The sequence below is a fragment of the Tauraco erythrolophus genome, chromosome 2, assembly GCF_009769465.1.
Source record: "Tauraco erythrolophus isolate bTauEry1 chromosome 2, bTauEry1.pri, whole genome shotgun sequence".
NCBI classification, from domain to species: Eukaryota; Metazoa; Chordata; class Aves; order Musophagiformes; family Musophagidae; genus Tauraco; species Tauraco erythrolophus.
The window spans coordinates 43456778-43475274 of NC_141466.1; the positions used below are offsets into that span (position 1 = coordinate 43456778).

General features: G+C 38.8%; 1 protein-coding gene across 1 annotated transcript in view; it reads left to right on the forward strand.

Moving 5' to 3' along the window:
- KHDRBS2 (KH RNA binding domain containing, signal transduction associated 2) overlaps nucleotides 1-18497 on the forward strand; it is a 362598-nt gene that overhangs the window by 136640 nt on the left and 207461 nt on the right. The window contains exon 3 of the mRNA XM_086608307.1: nucleotides 4851-4967. Coding sequence (XP_086464433.1) covers nucleotides 4851-4967 — 117 coding nt within the window. The remainder of the gene's footprint in view (nucleotides 1-4850; nucleotides 4968-18497) is intronic.

Below are 18497 nucleotides of genomic sequence, written 5' to 3' on the forward strand. Positions count from 1 at the left end.
TGTGATGAGTCTTGCAGGAGAGCTGACCATTGTGTGGCTGTCCATTTACTCAAAGGCCAGTTTATCACATACTGAGAATAAAGTGAGTTCCGTGTATACAACCAGGTAAGGTTCAATGTTTGACTGCAATTCTTAGCATTAAAAAGTGAGGTAGCAGTGAAAGTCAACAGCTTCTATCTGCCTAGCTCCATTGGCCCCCTTTGCAGCTGTCGGGGTGGACTCCCCAGTGAGAAGGCTCTGATGCCAGGTGCCAAGGACATTTAACAACGCTACTGTTAGCTACAGATTCTCAGCAGCACAAGTTCACTGTCTTTCTTCTCCTCATCTTTTATACAACACAGACACAATAGTGGAGCCGTGTCTATTTGCCTTTGATGCCCGCTTCAAAGTTCAAACTCCTGTTGTGCTCATCTCCTGGACAATTTGCTTTAGCATGCCATAAACTGAAGAAATTTTCCCCTGAGAACGTTATATAAATAAGACGTTATGTAAATGTCAACTCATAAATATGTGTGTGTGTTTAATTTCAATTCTGTGATAATTCTGCTGATGTTATGGCTTCTGAGAACAACACTTGACATGCCCATATTAAAGGAGGTAAGTTCAAGCATGGCAATGAGAAGAAATACGTGTGGTGATCTTCATAAGGTGCTGCAGTACACTTCGGACTATCACAACATTGCATGTAAGCTGCAGGATATATTTTAAGAACTAGTTATTGTACACAGTTTGTTTACAGCAGAGGTTATAATTAATGTCTGGCATTTCATAGAAACCATGTATGGTATATTGGCATCATAAACGCTGACACTGGGAGATGGACTGCCTGTGCTGTGATCCAGCTTGACAACACCTGGTGAGCTTTAGGGATTCTCTTCTCAGTGTCTTAACCCGAAGCAAGTGAGGTGTGTTGATGTGCAGCATGTTTTACTGCAAGGGGTTTTAGAGATGAACAAGTCTGTGATTATATATGTATTCATGCCTGGAGCGCAACACTAAGCTTTTCACTAATAGGCAGCTTTTGGTAAGAAATTTCATGTAATTAGTTCTTAAGACTTCTCCATTTTCTGTACACTTGTTTGGTACCTATGGTTTTAAATATTCAGTCCTAGCATATAGACTCGAGCAGAATGTCTCACACTGTTTGTAAGTATTCTTCATGCAGAAGCATAAGGCTTTGCAGATGGATGGGAGCAGCACGGTATGGAGAAAGACAATAATTTCTGTGTGTCCATATGTGCAGTATCATTTTTGACTATTTCTATATGAGTATAAGAAAGAGTTTCATGAACAGGACCTTTGATGGAGACTGAGAAGCCAGAGTGTTGGCCTTGGGCACCTTACAGTCTGATTGCTTGGGCAGGGTGGACTGTGAAAGTAATCAAGATGCAGATAAACCTGGTGGAAACTGTGTATCTTGGTTGGGGAAGATGTCGAGGAGACTGACTGTGTCTATCAAGCTATATTCTCTGTCAGGTTTTATTCTGCACAGGAGAAAGTTTATTGCACAGCTGTTAACACACGAAGCATCATGTGCATCTGGTTATAAGTAAAGCATCCCCTGCTATCCACCTGATCATTTTCTCCTGAAGACATGCATCTGTCTCCCACAGACAAATGATAAAAAAATCTGAGAAAATAATGTGCAAAATCTTTACCATAAACCAGGAAAGGTTTCTACAAGCATACAGATAGCCTAGCTCACATTCATAAATATGATTGAAAAGTTAAGCTGCCTATAAAAACATCTAGTAACACAAAAATAACCATATTTTTCAAGTGGAAGACTGTTTTCTCCCCAGCAATGAAAGCTTTCTGTTAATACTCTGTCTTCTATATGTCATCTTTCCTCAGCTATCCTCTCCTAATATGACCAGATATTTCCCAGAGACTTAGAGCTACTATTATTTGGAGAAAATTTGTTCGCATGGCAGAATTGGATCAGAACTAAGATTGCAAAATAAGATCTGCAGTTACAGTACCTGTACCAGGAATGTGTGTTTGTGGGCAAGGGTCATCCTACACAGTCAAACTGCCTGAGTTTCCACATTTTCCTTTGCGATCGCTGTATGCTTTGGATGGATGTGTGTGTGTGTAGGGCTGTAACTGGAGCCTAAGTTTTCCAGTATTAAAATTAGTTCTGCTCAGATTCTTGCCCAGCATATCTTAATAAAATAAATGAGAGGAATAAAGTCGTGTTTCAAATTTCTTACAACTTGTGCTGTTCACTGAAACATTCTCTTACTTGTGTGCTGGTTATACCCAAATGTGAACATGAAAGATTTAATTTTTCGGAAGTTGTTCAGTCAAAGTTACTCTACCAGTATTTTCAGACTTTCAGGAGTTTTGTGATTATAGCCTGGTGCTGAGGATAGCCCATGGCCCTAGACTGACTCTGGGAAGACCAAGCACATTGGTTGAATGTCTGATATAGTGCATTGGCTTTTCTGCAACTTTAGACAAAACCAAATTAAGAACAATTCAGTTATTCAGTTGTAACTGCTCACTTGCTGATATGTATTTTTTAGAAGGTGGATGAAATGTGAGTGTCTGCCTGTTACATAATCAATAGAATTAAAATCCCCAGCCACTTATTTCCTGTGAAGTGATTAAAATCCACTTAGTACATACTTTATGCTGGCCATACCGCTCCTTTCCAGCAATATGTCAAGGTAATTATTAGACAGTTTATGAAGTGCTTAAATATAAATGGTCAGCATAAATCTTCATAGAGTGTATTTTAATAGTTTTGTTCCATTCAGAGAACAAATGGAGATGAGCTTTGGCTGGTCTTCTTGTAGTCTCCTCCAAACTTACACAGTGGTATATCTCTTCCAGCTTTTGAGGGGTAACTGTTCTTAATAAAGAGACACTGAAAGGATGCAGCAGTAGAATGTTCTTTCTCTGACTGGTGATGCATAAGTTGCACAAAAGATTTGGCGTTGTAACTTGGGAACAGCCATTCTGCGTGTATGATATTCTCTGCAGAAAAATGAAAGCTCTGCTCTCTGCTCTGCCATCTCTAATAAACCTTACCATACACGAGATGTATACTTTTTGAAATCTTATTTCTATCCATAGATTAAGTCCAAAGTCTAGTATTAAAGTCGAAATTCAGTCCTTGACATCCCTTCCTCACGGTTTGCTTTATTTTCTTATGAAATTCAAGAATCTGAAGCCAACAACTTTTCCTAAGCCAAGTTGTCCCTGGAAGAAGCGTAACTGCAGTTTCAAGACATAATATTGGAGGTGCCATGATAGAGCATCACCTCTAAATCCTGCCCCAAAATGGAGTACGATTTATTGAAGAGCTGATAACATTTATAAAATCAACAGGTAGAACTGGAAAAAAATGCAAGCATACAAGCTTCAAAAATCTTTTTTTGGAGCTTCAAAGCTTGCTGGGATTTTCTGCAACATTGCCACTTATTGCTTCCCCCTGTATATTTTGTCTTGCTGAAATCAGTTATGTTGGTTTAGGTGGCAGAAGATTTCACCTTACAGATGTATTTTTCCTGTGATTATACATTATTTTCTTTGATGGTTTAACCAATATTTGAAAGAAGTTACAAGTGATTTATAATTAAGACACTGGGCTGAAAGCCAGCTTGGGTTCTGGGATATCTGGCTTGATTCTGAGTTTGGTTGTTATTAACATGACTGATGTATTTGTGTTGTTATGCTCTTGCTGGCTAAAGTGGAAACAAGAATATTTCCCCATTTTTTCAAATTTTAAAATACAAAGTAATGCAAGACAAGCTACATTAGGTGTACATTTAGACATTCAGGTGTATTTTTCACAGCAGCATATTCTTGATTTCAATTTCTTGTTTTCATGTTCTTTATCTCTGAAATTAAAACAAGGAAGCGCTGATACAATTACGCACCTTTTTCCTTGGCTAAGCTTATTCTTTGTTGAAAGCCAGGCCAAAGTACTATCTGTTTGGTCTTCAACATAGTTTATAAACATCCTAAGTGAGTACTGATGGTTCCCAGGCAACTACCAAAGACAGTTTGCCATAGAGTTTTAAAAAGATTTTGGAAAGCAAAAAAAAAAAATAAATTGAAGAGACTATTGATTACAGAATAAATAAATTACTGTTATGTAATAGACTCCCCCCTTTTTGCTAGTTTGTGTTGACATAACATTAACACCTCATTTATTTGATGTTCTGTCCTCTGATTTTCATGTAGGCATCTCTCTTCGTCATACAGAAGAAAACAATGTTGTATGTGTCACATGAACTGTGCAGTGTTTAAGAATATTAGCAGCATGTCAGATAAAGCCCAGCACTCTTTAAAATCCTCTTAGAAAGTAGCCTTGAGAATCTACAGTGATCTGTTGTTTCTGATTTGTTCCATTGCTGTCGAAACAGATATTTGAAACCAATACGCAAAACAGCACTTGTTTTAAAATCGACGTGTAAAGCATCAATTCCTAAAAGTCCATCTAAAGCTCTAACTTTGTAGAATATATTACTTTGTCAATAAAGCTGGCTAACTCAGGAAAGAATATATGCATTCTCTGGATTTCACTTATACTGTCTGATAAGCAAAGATCTTGTTTAGCAGTTAGCTAAACTTAAGCAGCCACTGGCAATTTTTGTCCTAGAGAGGAGCCTCCTGGGATTCAAGTAAACCAGGAGTGCTTTTGCTGCCTTTCACGCTGGATGAAAGGATACCTCAGTTCTGCAGACATGTATCCCAATTCATAGGCTCAGAACTAAGTAGGATCAATTTTTTTAAAGGAAAGTAAATCTTTCTCTTTTTAGCAGCTTCTATATGAAATTTTATTAAGTTCTTGAAAAAGTACCTCTTGGTCTAAAATAGTTCTCTTATTTTCTTTCTAGTTCAATTTTGTTGGGAAATTGCTTGGACCACGAGGGAACTCCTTGAAGAGGTTACAAGAAGAAACAGGTGCAAAAATGTCCATCCTGGGGAAAGGATCCATGAGGGATAAAGCTAAGGTACTGTGTCTGTATTCTGGTTGCAAATAGTGTCAATACATTTGTGCTTTAGCTGTTACGCTTAGATTGCCTGTCTATTTATTAATGACTCAATGAATAGAATCATAATACACTCTAACTCCAAGGGTAGTTTTTTTTTTTCAAGTTACATCAATTGTTTAAATACAATTTTTCTCTTGCTACACAAACCTTGCTTCCCATCTAATTGTAGCCTTCCACAGTGGCTATATGTCATGGTTTGATGTGGAGGGGGGGGTGGTTCTGGTGGCAGGAGAGGGATTTTGCTCCCTGCGACCTCCCCGGTTTTGGATCCGGGTTAGGCTTAGTTCTGGCCACCGGATCAGACTGCCATCCCCCTCGGGGTTGAGCCAATAGGGCGCCTCTGCGAATTGCCCTATTTAAGTCAGGACAAGGGAACCGGAAAAGGTGCTTCGCCCAGGATCGAGCAGAGAAGGGAGGAGGGCACTGCCCCCGCTCCCTGGCTCCCGGCCGGGCGGCTGCCTGCGTCGGGCCGGCACCGCCCACGGAGAATGGCGGCGGCGGAGCCAGCTGGGGAACTCGGGGGCACCCCACTCCCAGGGTGCCCACTGGGCTGAGTTCACCTGGAGAGGACTGAGATCTGAGAGAAACAGCCGCATCGACAGCAGGTCAGTGAGGATGGAGCGGGAGGAGGTGTGCCGGAGCCGAGTTTCCCCTGCGGCTGATGGTGAGATAGCAGGCTGCCCCCCTGCAACCAGGACGGCCTCGGTGGAGCAGCGACCCACTCGCAGCCCGTGGGGAGAAGATGCCTGAGCCCGAGGATGGTCGTGTTGGGGGCACGACAAGGCAGAGAGGCATCTGGAGTCTTCGTGACGACCCACGCCGGAGCGAGTGGCTGCAGCTCCCTAAGTACCCGAGACTGTGGTATAGCCCACACCGGAGCAATCTGTGGGGAAGGATTGTTTCCAGTGGGCTGGACTCACGTTGGAGAAATTTGTGGATTTTTCCTCGTGGGTAGGGGATCCATTGGAGCAGGGGAAAAGGGTGTAAGGACTCCTTCTCCTTTAAGAAAGAAGCAGCAGTAACAGCACGGAATGAACTGACCTGCACTCCCCCAGTCCCTGCCCCCTGTGCTGCTGGGGGGAGGAGGTAGAGCCGGGAGGAAAAGGAAGGTGGGGGGGGGGAAGGTGTCGGTTTTAAGATCTGGTTTTGTTTCTTTCTGTCCTCTCAAGTAATCGGTTTTTATTTCCCTTTGTCCTTCTAAGTAATCATTAATAAACTGTTTTGCTTTGAGAAAAGCGCTGCCTGTTTTGCCCAGGACCATGGTTGGTGGGTGCTCCCTCTGTTCTTGCCTCAACCCTCAGTCCTTTTGTTTTTTTTCTCTCCTCTCTACTTTATTGGAGAAGGAGAGACTGTGTGAGTTTTAGTTGCTGGATCAGCCTAAAACCACGACACTATATTAACACTGTTATTTAGATAATTTGCCTAAAAGAGAAACTAGCTTAAAGTTCATTTGTTCTGAGACAAGTCCATTTCTCCTCAGCAAGTTTAATTTGTAAAGATTACTGCTGTAATATTGACGTACACAGGTAGGTTTTCTCTTTTCTTTTTAATTTCTTTAGAGATGTGACTTTTTTAAAAGGTTAAATATATATTCAGGGCATAGTTCTAAAAAAGGATAGCGAAGTGGAAGCTATGCTTTAATGTGTGTAAAAATGCACTATGGATAGAAGAAAAAATTTGTATTTGGAATCTCTGCCTGGTCAATGCATGCAAGGTAGTTATTTGTAGGGCAAGGCAGCTTCATAATCTATCTGATCCAAAGAACAAGTACTGATTGCATTGCATCATCTTACTTTACAGTCTGCAGAACAGCAGTATTATAGTCAACACAAAAGTAATGTCTGCTAATTTCACTGAACAGTATACTGCCTTTAGTAATGTTGTGCATTATTCAGCTTTCCTTTCTGTCACCTCTGTCATTCATCTAAGTAGCTAAAATAACAAAAGAAATAATATGTCAAAAAAGAAGGAAAGACCAATCAGAATTTTATGGTTGACATTATTTGGTCTTGGTAATGTGTATCAGCAGAAACATTTGCATTATGAGATCTCCAATTGCAGTACTGAAAAAAAACCCCACAAAACAGACAAATTAGGCACACAGAATGTATTTCATTTTTTCAGAGATCTCTTTATGGCATTGGGCATACTGACACGTAAATTATCTATTTAACATTATATTTTATGGTAATAAATGTTGATTAGGCTACAAATTTTATTTCTCGATATTGACAAGTAAAATATTTTATGACTTTCGACTTACTTCTGGAATGAAAAAAAAAATGACTCCCTGGAGGAATGAATGCATGTGCTGCTAAGTAGCAGTAATTTGTATCAGTATTGCATCTGCCAGCTCCTTTCTCAGCCACCCAGTCAGATTATTACTGCAAAGAGCAGCAACTGCCCAGACAGGGGAGTGTAAAGGTCTTGTTACCAGATAAAAATGTTTAAACACATAAATAGACTAAGTCCTCTGATTTTGAGATCAGTCACTCTTATCATATCATTTGAATTTCATGTGATCATAGCCAACAGTGCCAGCAAGCCAGTAATTACGTTCACCCATGAATATGCCAGCAAAAACAAAATTCAGGGTATTTTTTTTCTTCTTCATAGAGTATCTAGTCCTTAAGCATAATCTGAAGTTAAGTATGAATTAAATGAAAACTCATTCATATGAGAAAAGTGTGAAAAACAAGGTTCTAGAGTAAAATAGCATTAAATATGGCAGTCCTGAAAGCAACTTCTGTAGAGAAGGCCTTGTAAGTGACTGTTATCTTAATCCAATTTAGACATTACTGACTCAAAAACAAAATCCCTACACAATTACAGTGAGAGATAGGAATTACCTGATTCATGTATGTCACTGTTACCAGTTCCAAGCAAAAGAGGCTGAGAATGATCATGGGTTGGGTAATAGTTACAATTAGCATTTCAGAGAGGATATTCTAGGTTGCAATACTGGTGAAACTTAAAGAAAATATATTTGACTGTGAGCATAAATAATAGCTTGAATTGCTACATCGCTAAGGAAAATGCAACTTATTCTGGTTAAAACAGTTTTCTCGCTGTAAGACAAGCCCACTAGTCTCATTTATGCAGTATTTTTTTACTGATTTAAACACAAGTTACCAAAGTCTGGAGGCTTGCTGTGATTATTTTGTACCATATAAGAAATCAGCTTGTGTATATTGGCAGATGAGTCTTCCTTCTGGAGGAATTTTCAAGAAAAATCTGTGTAATTTCTCTCTGTAAACTAGAATTTCCTTAAAGCTGTCTATATTATGCCATGAACCATAATAATCTAGGCAGACTGCGGGCATGTATGCTTTTCCCCTCCAGTCCATTGCAGCTGGCTGCTGAGCTGCATCAGAGCAGCAGAAACAGAATTTCTGCTGGAAAATACTTAATACGTTTATGCCCTAAATCCTTAGGTACTTAGTGTTTAGAAAGAACTGATCCACTGATTTGGGGTTTTTCAGTGCCAAGATGACAGTAGGCAATATTTGGCTCTGCAGTGAACCACTCTGCTATACTCTGTAATTTTGGGCATATGGAGGGGCAGTTTCCAGTTCTGGGAAGCAGACTCTGTCAAGGGAGGTGTATCTACTTTTCAGGACTTCCTTATCTTTAAAAAAGAAATCTGTGGGTAAATTTCAGAGACTAAAGAATTTGAGCTGTTCCTTTCCAGAGCCTCGGGGGACACCATTGTTAAAAGTGACTTGAGATTTTTGAGTATCCGCTGTGCCTGCAATGTGGGAACAGGACAGATTATTTTGAAAAGGCAATGCAACTTACTTAAAATGAATATTATCAACAACTCCAGTTGCACACTAAGTACCACAGAGCTTATATACGTGTCACAAAAAGTTGTGTTAGAAATTGTTGAAGAGATGCCCAAGTGTAACTGCAGCAGTTTTGCAGAATTTAGGATTCTTCCAGAGTAGCGTGGCTAATGTGAGTACTTAAATCTCTGTGCTTAAGCTAATACCACTGGCTCAGCAGAAGTTTAGTTTTCTGTAACAGGAGAAAGATCCTACAGAGACAGGAAAAACAAGCGCCGTCATGAAACATGGACAGTCCACTAGACAGAACAGAAGATGATACTGGCTTTTAGATCCTTCTTCCTTTTGATTTGGCATGCAAAACTGTAGCTAAACTTTGAAATATTTATTAGCTGAATAACTCCCATTTATTCTTAAATCATAGAGAAGGTATTGTTCAACCTGTTGAGTATAGCCATGACCACTGAGAATTGTGCCCACTATAAGAGTGCAGGCAGTTTCCAGTGAGTTCTTAGAACAAGCTGAGCTCTCGCTTTCCTGCTAACTTACATACTGCCACTAAAGGTTGTTATTCCTGTAGTAATATAGTATTATGAATATGCAAATACATTCTTCAGAACAGGTAGTGATGAGATTAAACATAGTCATGTTGAGTTGCTTGGCTTTGGATTCTTTTCCATTTCTTTTTCTTCTTTTTCCAAACAGCATGGGAGGCGATTGTAAAGGTAAGCAATCAAACTGAAGTGACAGGAGAAATCTCATTACAAGTGGAATGAATTGATTGCTTTCATACATAGATGCAGATTTTCTCCTTTTAAATCATGCAATGAATGCTTTTCACTGTGCCATTAAAAAAAAAAAAAGTATGTAGTGAGCTGAAATAGCTTTTTTTATATAAACTATAGCAGTAAGAGCATGGATTCTCTTTAAAAGAAGCAGAAAAATATGTAGCAATGTTTCTTAAACACTTCTGTTTCTTTAGCTAGTTACCTGCCAGAGTTTCATGGGAGAGAGAGCACAGTCTTGGAGCTTACATTATTTCTCCATACTCTCTAGTTTTACATTATTTATATGACCAGTTTTTTTTTGTTCAGATTAAATACACACCAACATGCAACAAATATGCACTATATACTATACGTAACTTGGTCTTTGTGTTTTGTGGACCTTCAGAACATTGTGTGTGAAAATGGCAATGATTTCATGCAGGGAGCGAAGGAAAAATTTTTGTAGGAAAACCAAGAACATTTAAGGCCAGAGATAAAATAACCACACTGGTGTTATTAGAACTGCCTTTAAAAACTGCATGACCTGACTGCAGATTGTTAGAGCTTGGAGAGAATATGTGGGAAGAGGCAAAAACATGCTCCTCCCTTTCCATGTTTCCCTAAGAATCCTCTACTGACAGAAGAGAAAGTACTGATCTAAGGGACACTGATCTGACCAGATCATAGTCCAACCGTGGTACTTATCTTCAACATGACTTCATGTCTTTTTATTATGTATTTCCAGAGATGAGCTGTACCATAGTAAATGAGACTGTATATGGTGAGGCTTGCCTGGAATGACTACACGTATACCGTGTAATTAATTGGAATGGATAATGCTGATGAAAGAGAGTAAATGAATGCCATGATCCCAGATTAATAGCTGGAATTGTGAACAAGGCATAGAAAAACCAAAAACGTATTGAGAAGGAGAAGAGGAATGGCTTGGGAAAAAAAAAGGCAGGGAAAAATCTGCAAAAGAAAATCTCTACCTTGTACAGAATTTTATCTTTAGTCTTTTGACTTTCCCATTGCATGTGTAACTTTGTGGTGGGAACATTCAAAGAAAGAGGTGATGGAAATTTTCCAGTGAACACAAAATTATCTGGAAAAGACGCATGCGGAGGCTCCAAAATTCTGAAACAAAGAAGGGTTGTGAGAGAAATCTTGAAAATGTGCAAGTGTTGTAGCTGAAAATTTTTCAGGGTAAGATGTTTGTGCTTTTTTTTTTTTTTTTTTAAAGAACTTTATTTAAAAATCAACCTAAGTGAGTATGTTTGGAAGAGCTGAATAACCTAAGAACAATAAAATGTTTTGATTTTGCTTTACAACTTTACAACATTACAACTGATACCCAAAGGAAGATTTTTGATTGCTTTTTATTTTGTTAAGAAAATGAAAAACGGATTTTTAACTTGATTATTTTTTTCCTGAAAACTCATTGTTCCTCACCTGCAAGACACTTCTTGCAAGACATTACTATTTAAACTGAAGAGGCTCACATTGTCTTTGCAGAAGTCACAGACACTCCAAACATCTTTTTGAACCACTTTTTACTTATGTAAAGTGTGATTTGGAAATTAATACATAGCCTGATAAAAGGCTATATATTAGGTAAAAGAAATCTAAAAGATCCATTGCTATGGTAGCACATGGGCTGTCAGCCACATATGAAGGAAAATGTAAGTCATAGTGCTTGAGTTAAATCTCCTAAACACTGATGTTTAATTGCCACCCCAATTTAAAGTCTTACTTTTTACCTAGAGAAATCCTGTCAACATCAATTCCCATTTTGCACACTTTCTGTTTGTCACCCATTTCTTTCACTGTTTAAACTTCTGCTTACTTACATCTGTTGTCCTGGCTATTTGGAGGATGCTGTTACTAAAGGTTCCTGTTTCTTTCCTATAAAATGTGGGAAATTAGAGAACAAATTTTGCACTGCAGCTTTGAAAAGTCAGGTAAACTATTTGTCCGTGACTCAATGTTTTGTCAGCTACTGAGTGAACTTTTAATTGCTTTCTTCATCAAATCCATTGAACAGGATTTCTTGCATTAGCTTTTCTTTTTAAAAAACACAGTTGTTAAGAACTTGTTGGCAACCAGAAGGAGCTGAAGTCAGCATACAGAGAACCTACCTAGATTCAATGATTAACGTATTGGCTTTTGTGTGGTTTTTAACACCCATATTATGTGAGTACCTTGTAAAAGATTTTGCAAATATGGGGGAGTTGCAGTGTACACTGGTCTGTTCCCTGCAAATGCTAAGTGCCCTGACTTCAGTCCTGCAACCTTTAAATGTATGCTTAAATATCTTACAGGATTAAGTCCATATATATAATGTGAATAGTGCCCAACAACTTTTTGGCTTGAAGCACAATACATTTTTTCATTAGATCATGTCTACCATGAGCATAGTGTCCTAACAGTGGAGAGTTGATTCTCTGGTAGCATACTCTTGGCGTAATTGTTTTTTCAATAAGATTATATAAATAATGCTCAGATAGCCCAAAAGGGAAGAAAAAAGTTGCAAGTTTTGTCTATAGGAGGTGATGATGATCCAAGTATTGCATTATGCTCTTTCCCAATCCTATTGCTTCACTGAAACATGAGAAGTGTCGTCTTTAGTGTCCTGAGTTTCAGAAGCCTTTGAGTGTCAATGCCCGTTATAATAGTTTAAGCTTATGCAGTATGGTTACATATGCAATATTTCATTCTAAATGAGAGTGGCAGCATTCTGAACAAGAATAAGAAATTACGAAAGACGCTAGAAAGAAAAAAAAAAAAAAATCAGCTAGTGGTCTGTTGCACCAGGTTTTACACTGGTGCCACTCCATTCGTGTCAGTGAGGTTGCTCGCTCTAGCTTATGGCTGTGGTAGTTAAGCCCAATGTGTCATCGTGAGGTTTCAGCTATTACAGTTGGAGATAAAAATCTGGGAATTTCTATAAAAAGTCCATTTTAGTTCTTTAAAATCGAACTGTGAGTTTTAAGCTGGACTTTATGCAGTATCCCTGAAATATTTGTTTCTTAGGTAAGATGTTTCTGCTTCATTGAAGTACTCCTTTGTCATCTTTAGCTGTAAAATCTCTAAGGGAAAGATAGAGCAATGTGTGGCATTAGGTTTAGAAAACTGGCTCACATCCAGAAGCATCAATAGATAGCTTTAAATCACTAATTGGTGCTCAGCCATTTAATCTTTTTCTGTTAGGTTTTCCTTTGCTGTGTGTAAAAGTATTATTGACTTTGTATTTTTATCTCTGCATCCATGGTACCTTACAGCTTACAGGCATTTTACCCTACAAACAGGTTTATGACCAAAAGCAGGATTAGGCCCTCAGCATGCCTTTAAGATACGAGCAAAAGTTACAGCAGCACACTGCTGCTGCTGCAATGCTTTTTTTCTCCTTTCCTAAATCTCTCAAGCTTCCTGTTACTGACTGCTGTGAGGCTGTAAGCACGATAACAAACAACCAGCAACACAGAAAAATGCAAGTAAAAGGAAACAAACAAAAAGCTGAGCGCTCCATATTTTGAAACTGAAATCTGTAAAGGATCATTTGGGAAAGAGTGTTAGCTCTTTAAAGTCTACTGTAATCTGCATTCTCTCCATTTTTCCTTTAAATGAGCATGTCAAAATGAACCAAAGGCTTTCAAACTCTAACGCTAAGTTTTACCTGAACAAAAATTCCAGAGAACATAATTTCTCCTTACACAGAGAAAACATAAATCTGTTGGCAGGCACAGATTAAAAGAGACTATCTTTATCACTGTTTCCTCCAGTGTTACTCAGGTTATAGCAACTTTCAGTTGCTCAATCACCCTGGTTTCTTTGGAAAATACCTCTATGCATCACTTCTAATGCGTTGTAAACTTCTTTTTGCCCAGATAGGAGAAGGAGTTTGAGGTAGATAGCTTTTATTTTTTTAGCTGCTTTTACTAATAGCAGATAACTATTCTCACAACACATTCAATTCTTCAGTCTCACATCTGAATTGCACTCTCATGATGACCTGGTTAGAGAAACGTTTGGGAAGCCAACTCCCAACTATATGCTCAGAAAATAGCAGGTTATACTGGCAGGTCAATGGCAGGTGTTCAGAAAGTCCATCAGAGGGCGCTTTATTTCATGAGATGTGTATGTAATCCCATAGCCTTCATCTACATATAGCAGTCGTCTTGGATGCGGGCTGAGTTGTGGAACCAATTGCTGACAACAGTGTGTGTTGGTGCTCAGCAGCCTCTTGGTGTTTTCAGACTGTATGTTCTTGCAGGTTCAGCAGCTTACCAGTCCTTGGGAAGCTTTCACATGCCACCTTCTCAACATATAACTTCCTTTCTTTTGCTCAAAACTGTTTCTCCATCAAAACTTAGAGACACCTACAGAATCAATTTGTGCCAACTCACATGAATGAGACTTTCATGAAAAACGTTTGGATGCTCATCTTTTCGTTGCTTCTCTTGCGTATCTCATCATGTCCACACATGCTGTCTGACCCCTCTTATGCTAAACTAGCTCTCCAGAATTGTGCAAATCAACTTTTGCCAGGAGACTGTTCCTTCAAAAGATTCCATGTTACCCAGAGTGCAAAAACTAGGAAAAGCAAGTAATCTTCTCTGCTGCCCAGCCATGTCCTTCTAACTAAATTTGTATATTTTAATGTCACAGTAAACTGAGGGACTTCAGTCATATATCTTCCCTCTGACACAAAAAGAATGTGTTTATTCAGCGAGAATCTTTCTAGCTGGGAGTCAATAATCCCTTCATTTTTTTACTACGTCCCTGCATATTTTGGGTTATTTTTCTCTTGCCTCGCTGGACTCTGTGGGAATATTGTCTTTCCTCAGGTCACTTGTTAGCGCCATATTCCTGACAGAGAGAAGCATCTTTTGTTTGGTAGTTTTTGCAGCTTCCATTGGTTACTCCTCTGTCTGACTCACTGACTGAGGTGGGAACAAACTCAGCAGTATGAGGCCATTGAGCCAAGACAAGATTAACTGGCGCTACTGAGATAGATGCTTCTCTTCCTGGTATTCGGATAGTCCTGTCTGCATACTTAATCATGTGATGCCTTCTGATAGATAGTACCTTATCTATCAGAAAGCTCATCTGTGTTAATAGGCATCTCCTTAATATCGTTGACCAGTAACTTTGGATTTGGAACCTGGCTAGAAAGACCAACTGCCTGTTATCCTTCAATTTATGCAGTTTCAAATGATCTGCAACACAGTAACCCCTAGCTGTTTCAGTTTGTGCTATAAAATTTGGGGAAAGTCCATTTGTTTCCGTTTCTGTCAAGTTTATTTGTTTCCTTGTGGTATGGATTTTTCCTTCCGAAGATGGTTGTCATATTTATGTTGAAGATTTAAGATGTTTTCTCTGACTTCACTCTCTGAGTTTTAGAACCTGTATAAGTACATAGCCCATCTTGCTGCAGAGTAAAGTATTTTCCCTGGTCCCTCTTGGGTTACGAACAAGTCTCCTTTGTTCTAGATGGATGGCTCAGCCACTCTGACCTTGCTGAGAGGAGTCAGGCTTGAGGAAAGCTTTTTAAAAGCTTTTTATCTGAATGTATATGTGGAGAGAGAGAAAGAAAGAGCGAGAGAAAGATGTGTGTGTGTGATATATAGCTGTAATTCATGGTTGAGTGTAAGTCATTCTATTTTAGCCAGTTCCTCCTGTTGTCTTCTACACAGTGACTAGACATGTCTGTCTTTTATCAACAATTTGAAATTCCTATGCTGTGTAACATTCAACTCTTCTATCCTCAAAAGATGCATAATTTCTTCCAAAGTTTCAAGATCATTTTGTGAGCCATTTCCTAAATGTTTCTACAGTTTGGTAGGAAATTCCCAGTAGATGACACCAGTTCCATTTTAAGAGGATAATAGCTAAAGTAACATTGCCATCAAATTATTCAACAGTGTTCCTTTCACTTTGTTACAAAACTTACTATCTTCTCAAGATATCCTTGAATTAGCCTCCAGACCATTCCATGTCCTAAATGAGGATGGTGTGTCATCTTTTTTTCCATTCTGAGTTTCATACAGCAGGTAAAGAAAAAGCATCAATACTAAACCACCCTTTATACCAGAGAAGGATATCAGTATCATTCTAGGTCCTCAACTGCCGCCCCACACCCCCCCACCCCCAGCCCCCTCACCCCCTCATTACTGTTTCCTGCCTGTTTATGAGGCACTGTGGCTTCTTGTCTCTGCAACAGTGAGTTCCACCTGGCTTCATTCTCCCAAGTTCTAGAAAAATCTCTTCTCCAGAGATGTAGCTTGTGGCTTATGCCACCTGTCTGCTCTGACCTGGATTTCAAGATGCAGATCTGAAGATCAGGCAGTGGATGCCATATGTTAACTTCTCCAGTTGGGTTCCAGTTCTTCTCTGGATCTTCTGCCTGGTCACTGTAGGACTATATGAACAGGACTTTGTTGTCCCATTGGGGAAGTCATTTATGTCTCTCAGTAAGTAACCTGTTTAGAGGAACTTAGGCTTTTACATGTTACTTAAGAAAACAAGTATTACTATACTATAGCTAGAGTCCAAGTTGTTACTGCAGTTCATTTGCATATAACTAGATACTTACCTGTACCCAGCTTCCTCTGCTGAAAAGGGACACAGATCACAAGGTAGTTGTTGTTCCTCGGTACTGGAGCTTGTTTTAACTGGTGCAAGATCTGGCCTTCCACCAGAGTCAAGAATAAGCATCAGGAATTGCTGGGTCACAGAAGTATCATATTTATCTTCTGACTGTTTCTCAGCCAGTCCCTCCCTGAGGCACCAGTAACAAAAAGACGTCGGTGCAGATTGCTATGCTGGCATCTTGCTCAGTGAATGTTCCCCAGGAGAGAAAAAGCCTAAATTGAACAAATCGAAAAAACTTTATGACCTTGTTGTCTCTCAGAGACGAATTTTGGACTGTAAATTTTGAGCTGTAAATATTGGAAACAATCTGCCTCATTGATTCCATGATTTATTCACCCATGATTTCTTGGAAAAAGCTATAAATACCAAACAACTTCTCCAAGCTTGTGTGCTTATTAAAGGAAACTGAAGTTAAGCCTCTGACCTTGTTGATATGCTGGTTTTTATGAAATTATTTGGTATTATATAACAAAAGCTTATGTTTCTGCATACAGATGGAAAATTGGAACACAGGGTGTTATATTAAATTGGAAAGATGGCAGAAAAAAATCAAGATTACCGTATCTTCCTAACCTTGACCTATGTTAATTACTGATCAAAAATTAAAGTTCATAGGTTTTTATATGCAAAGGTACGTTAAAAGAATCAGGAAGGTGAGACATTTGTTTAAGTACTTATAATGTTTGTAATTTAAATAGCATTTGAGAATTGTTGGAATGATCTCCTTTGACTCCTGAGGAAATCTATAGGATCTCTTCTAATATTCTGTGTCCCAGAAGGGCAGTTCTTGTACTGCTGAAGTCAGTGGCAGTTTTGCTAATGACCAGTGAGAGGAATAAATCACTCTTAGTATTTTACTGTGTGTGCGAATGAAATTCAGGTCCTATCTCCAAATATTTCTCTATTAAATTTTAGACTAAAGTCCCAGTCTGAAGACTGAGCTGTTAGAATGGTTGCAGAGATTCAACCAGATACATCACTTTAATTATTTCCCGCTAACTTGATTCATGGAGTGATATGATACTTCCATGTAATTAGTGATGGCATTTTCAAAATGGAATAACCAAGAGGGCAATTTAACTCTGTGTTAAAAGTTTCGTACTCTAAGGCTGATAGTTAAGAAAACTACATTGTCCTCACAAAAGAATCATATCAGACCTCAAACAGATGCTGAAAAAATCCATATTTTATTACTGATGCAACACAGTGATGATGTTAAAAGTCTTCATCGCCTCCCTCGCATCCAATGTTAAAACAGACTTACATATTTCTTAGCTGTGACAGGACTTTTCTAAGACTTATACTGCTGTTTTTAAATATGTGGGACATAGTCTTCTCTTTCTGCTAAATTAGACTACTTCTAAGGGGCAAAACTTTGAGATAGTTCTTCAGGTTTATTCTTTCTCTTCTGAGTTAAAAGTGATGGAGGACCAAAAAAACTTGAAAGGAGGCAAAGTAAGGGGCGAAAGAGAAGAATGTGAGAAGGGTAAAGATGACTCTTATTGAAGAAAAATATGTATTGTTTGAAGTAGTGAAAGATTATGTGCCTTCTGTTTTGACAACTTGTAAATGTTTCGTATATTTTTGACCTGAAAACGGTTTAAATTTTTTGTTTGTGGAATATTGTAAGGTTTTCTAAATACCCCAGCAAAGTAAGCAAAACTGTGTACACATATATTATGCATTAGAAACAAGCTGCCAAGTAACTCAGCTGTGATCTCCCTCTGTCTGTAACAGTGCCAATTTGACACCTGAAAGGCTGAGTATGATACCCAGATCTGTGCCAAACTCTTCTTGATTTCAGATCATTCAGATTTCATTGGCCAGAGAATCATTTGGTGCTTGTTGGCGCCGTTCAGTTGCTGCCACTCTCCACAGGTGGACACTGGTGCCTCACCTCGCCAAAAAGACCATACAGCCAACTGGGAGATCCCCTTCTCCCAAACATGACATTTGCAAACCTGAATGTCATAGTCAGTATGAGTCCTGACGCTAATGTCAGCGTCCTTGGAGCTGGCAATAAGTTTTCTTAAAAAAAAAAACACATTGGAAATAAAAAAAGGGGCACATTCATGTGTGAGAGAGAGGAAGATTAAAAAAAAAGAGACAAAGAAATTACAAGTAAATGAACTGAATGGCTTACAGCAATTTAGCAGACTGTAGGTCTTTTCACACTGATGTTTTTTCCCATCTATACTTTTTCAGAACAGTGATTTCTATTCCAAAGTATTTTATTTATCTACATGCGGCTTCATAAAGACCAAGTTCGATCTTGCTGAGTT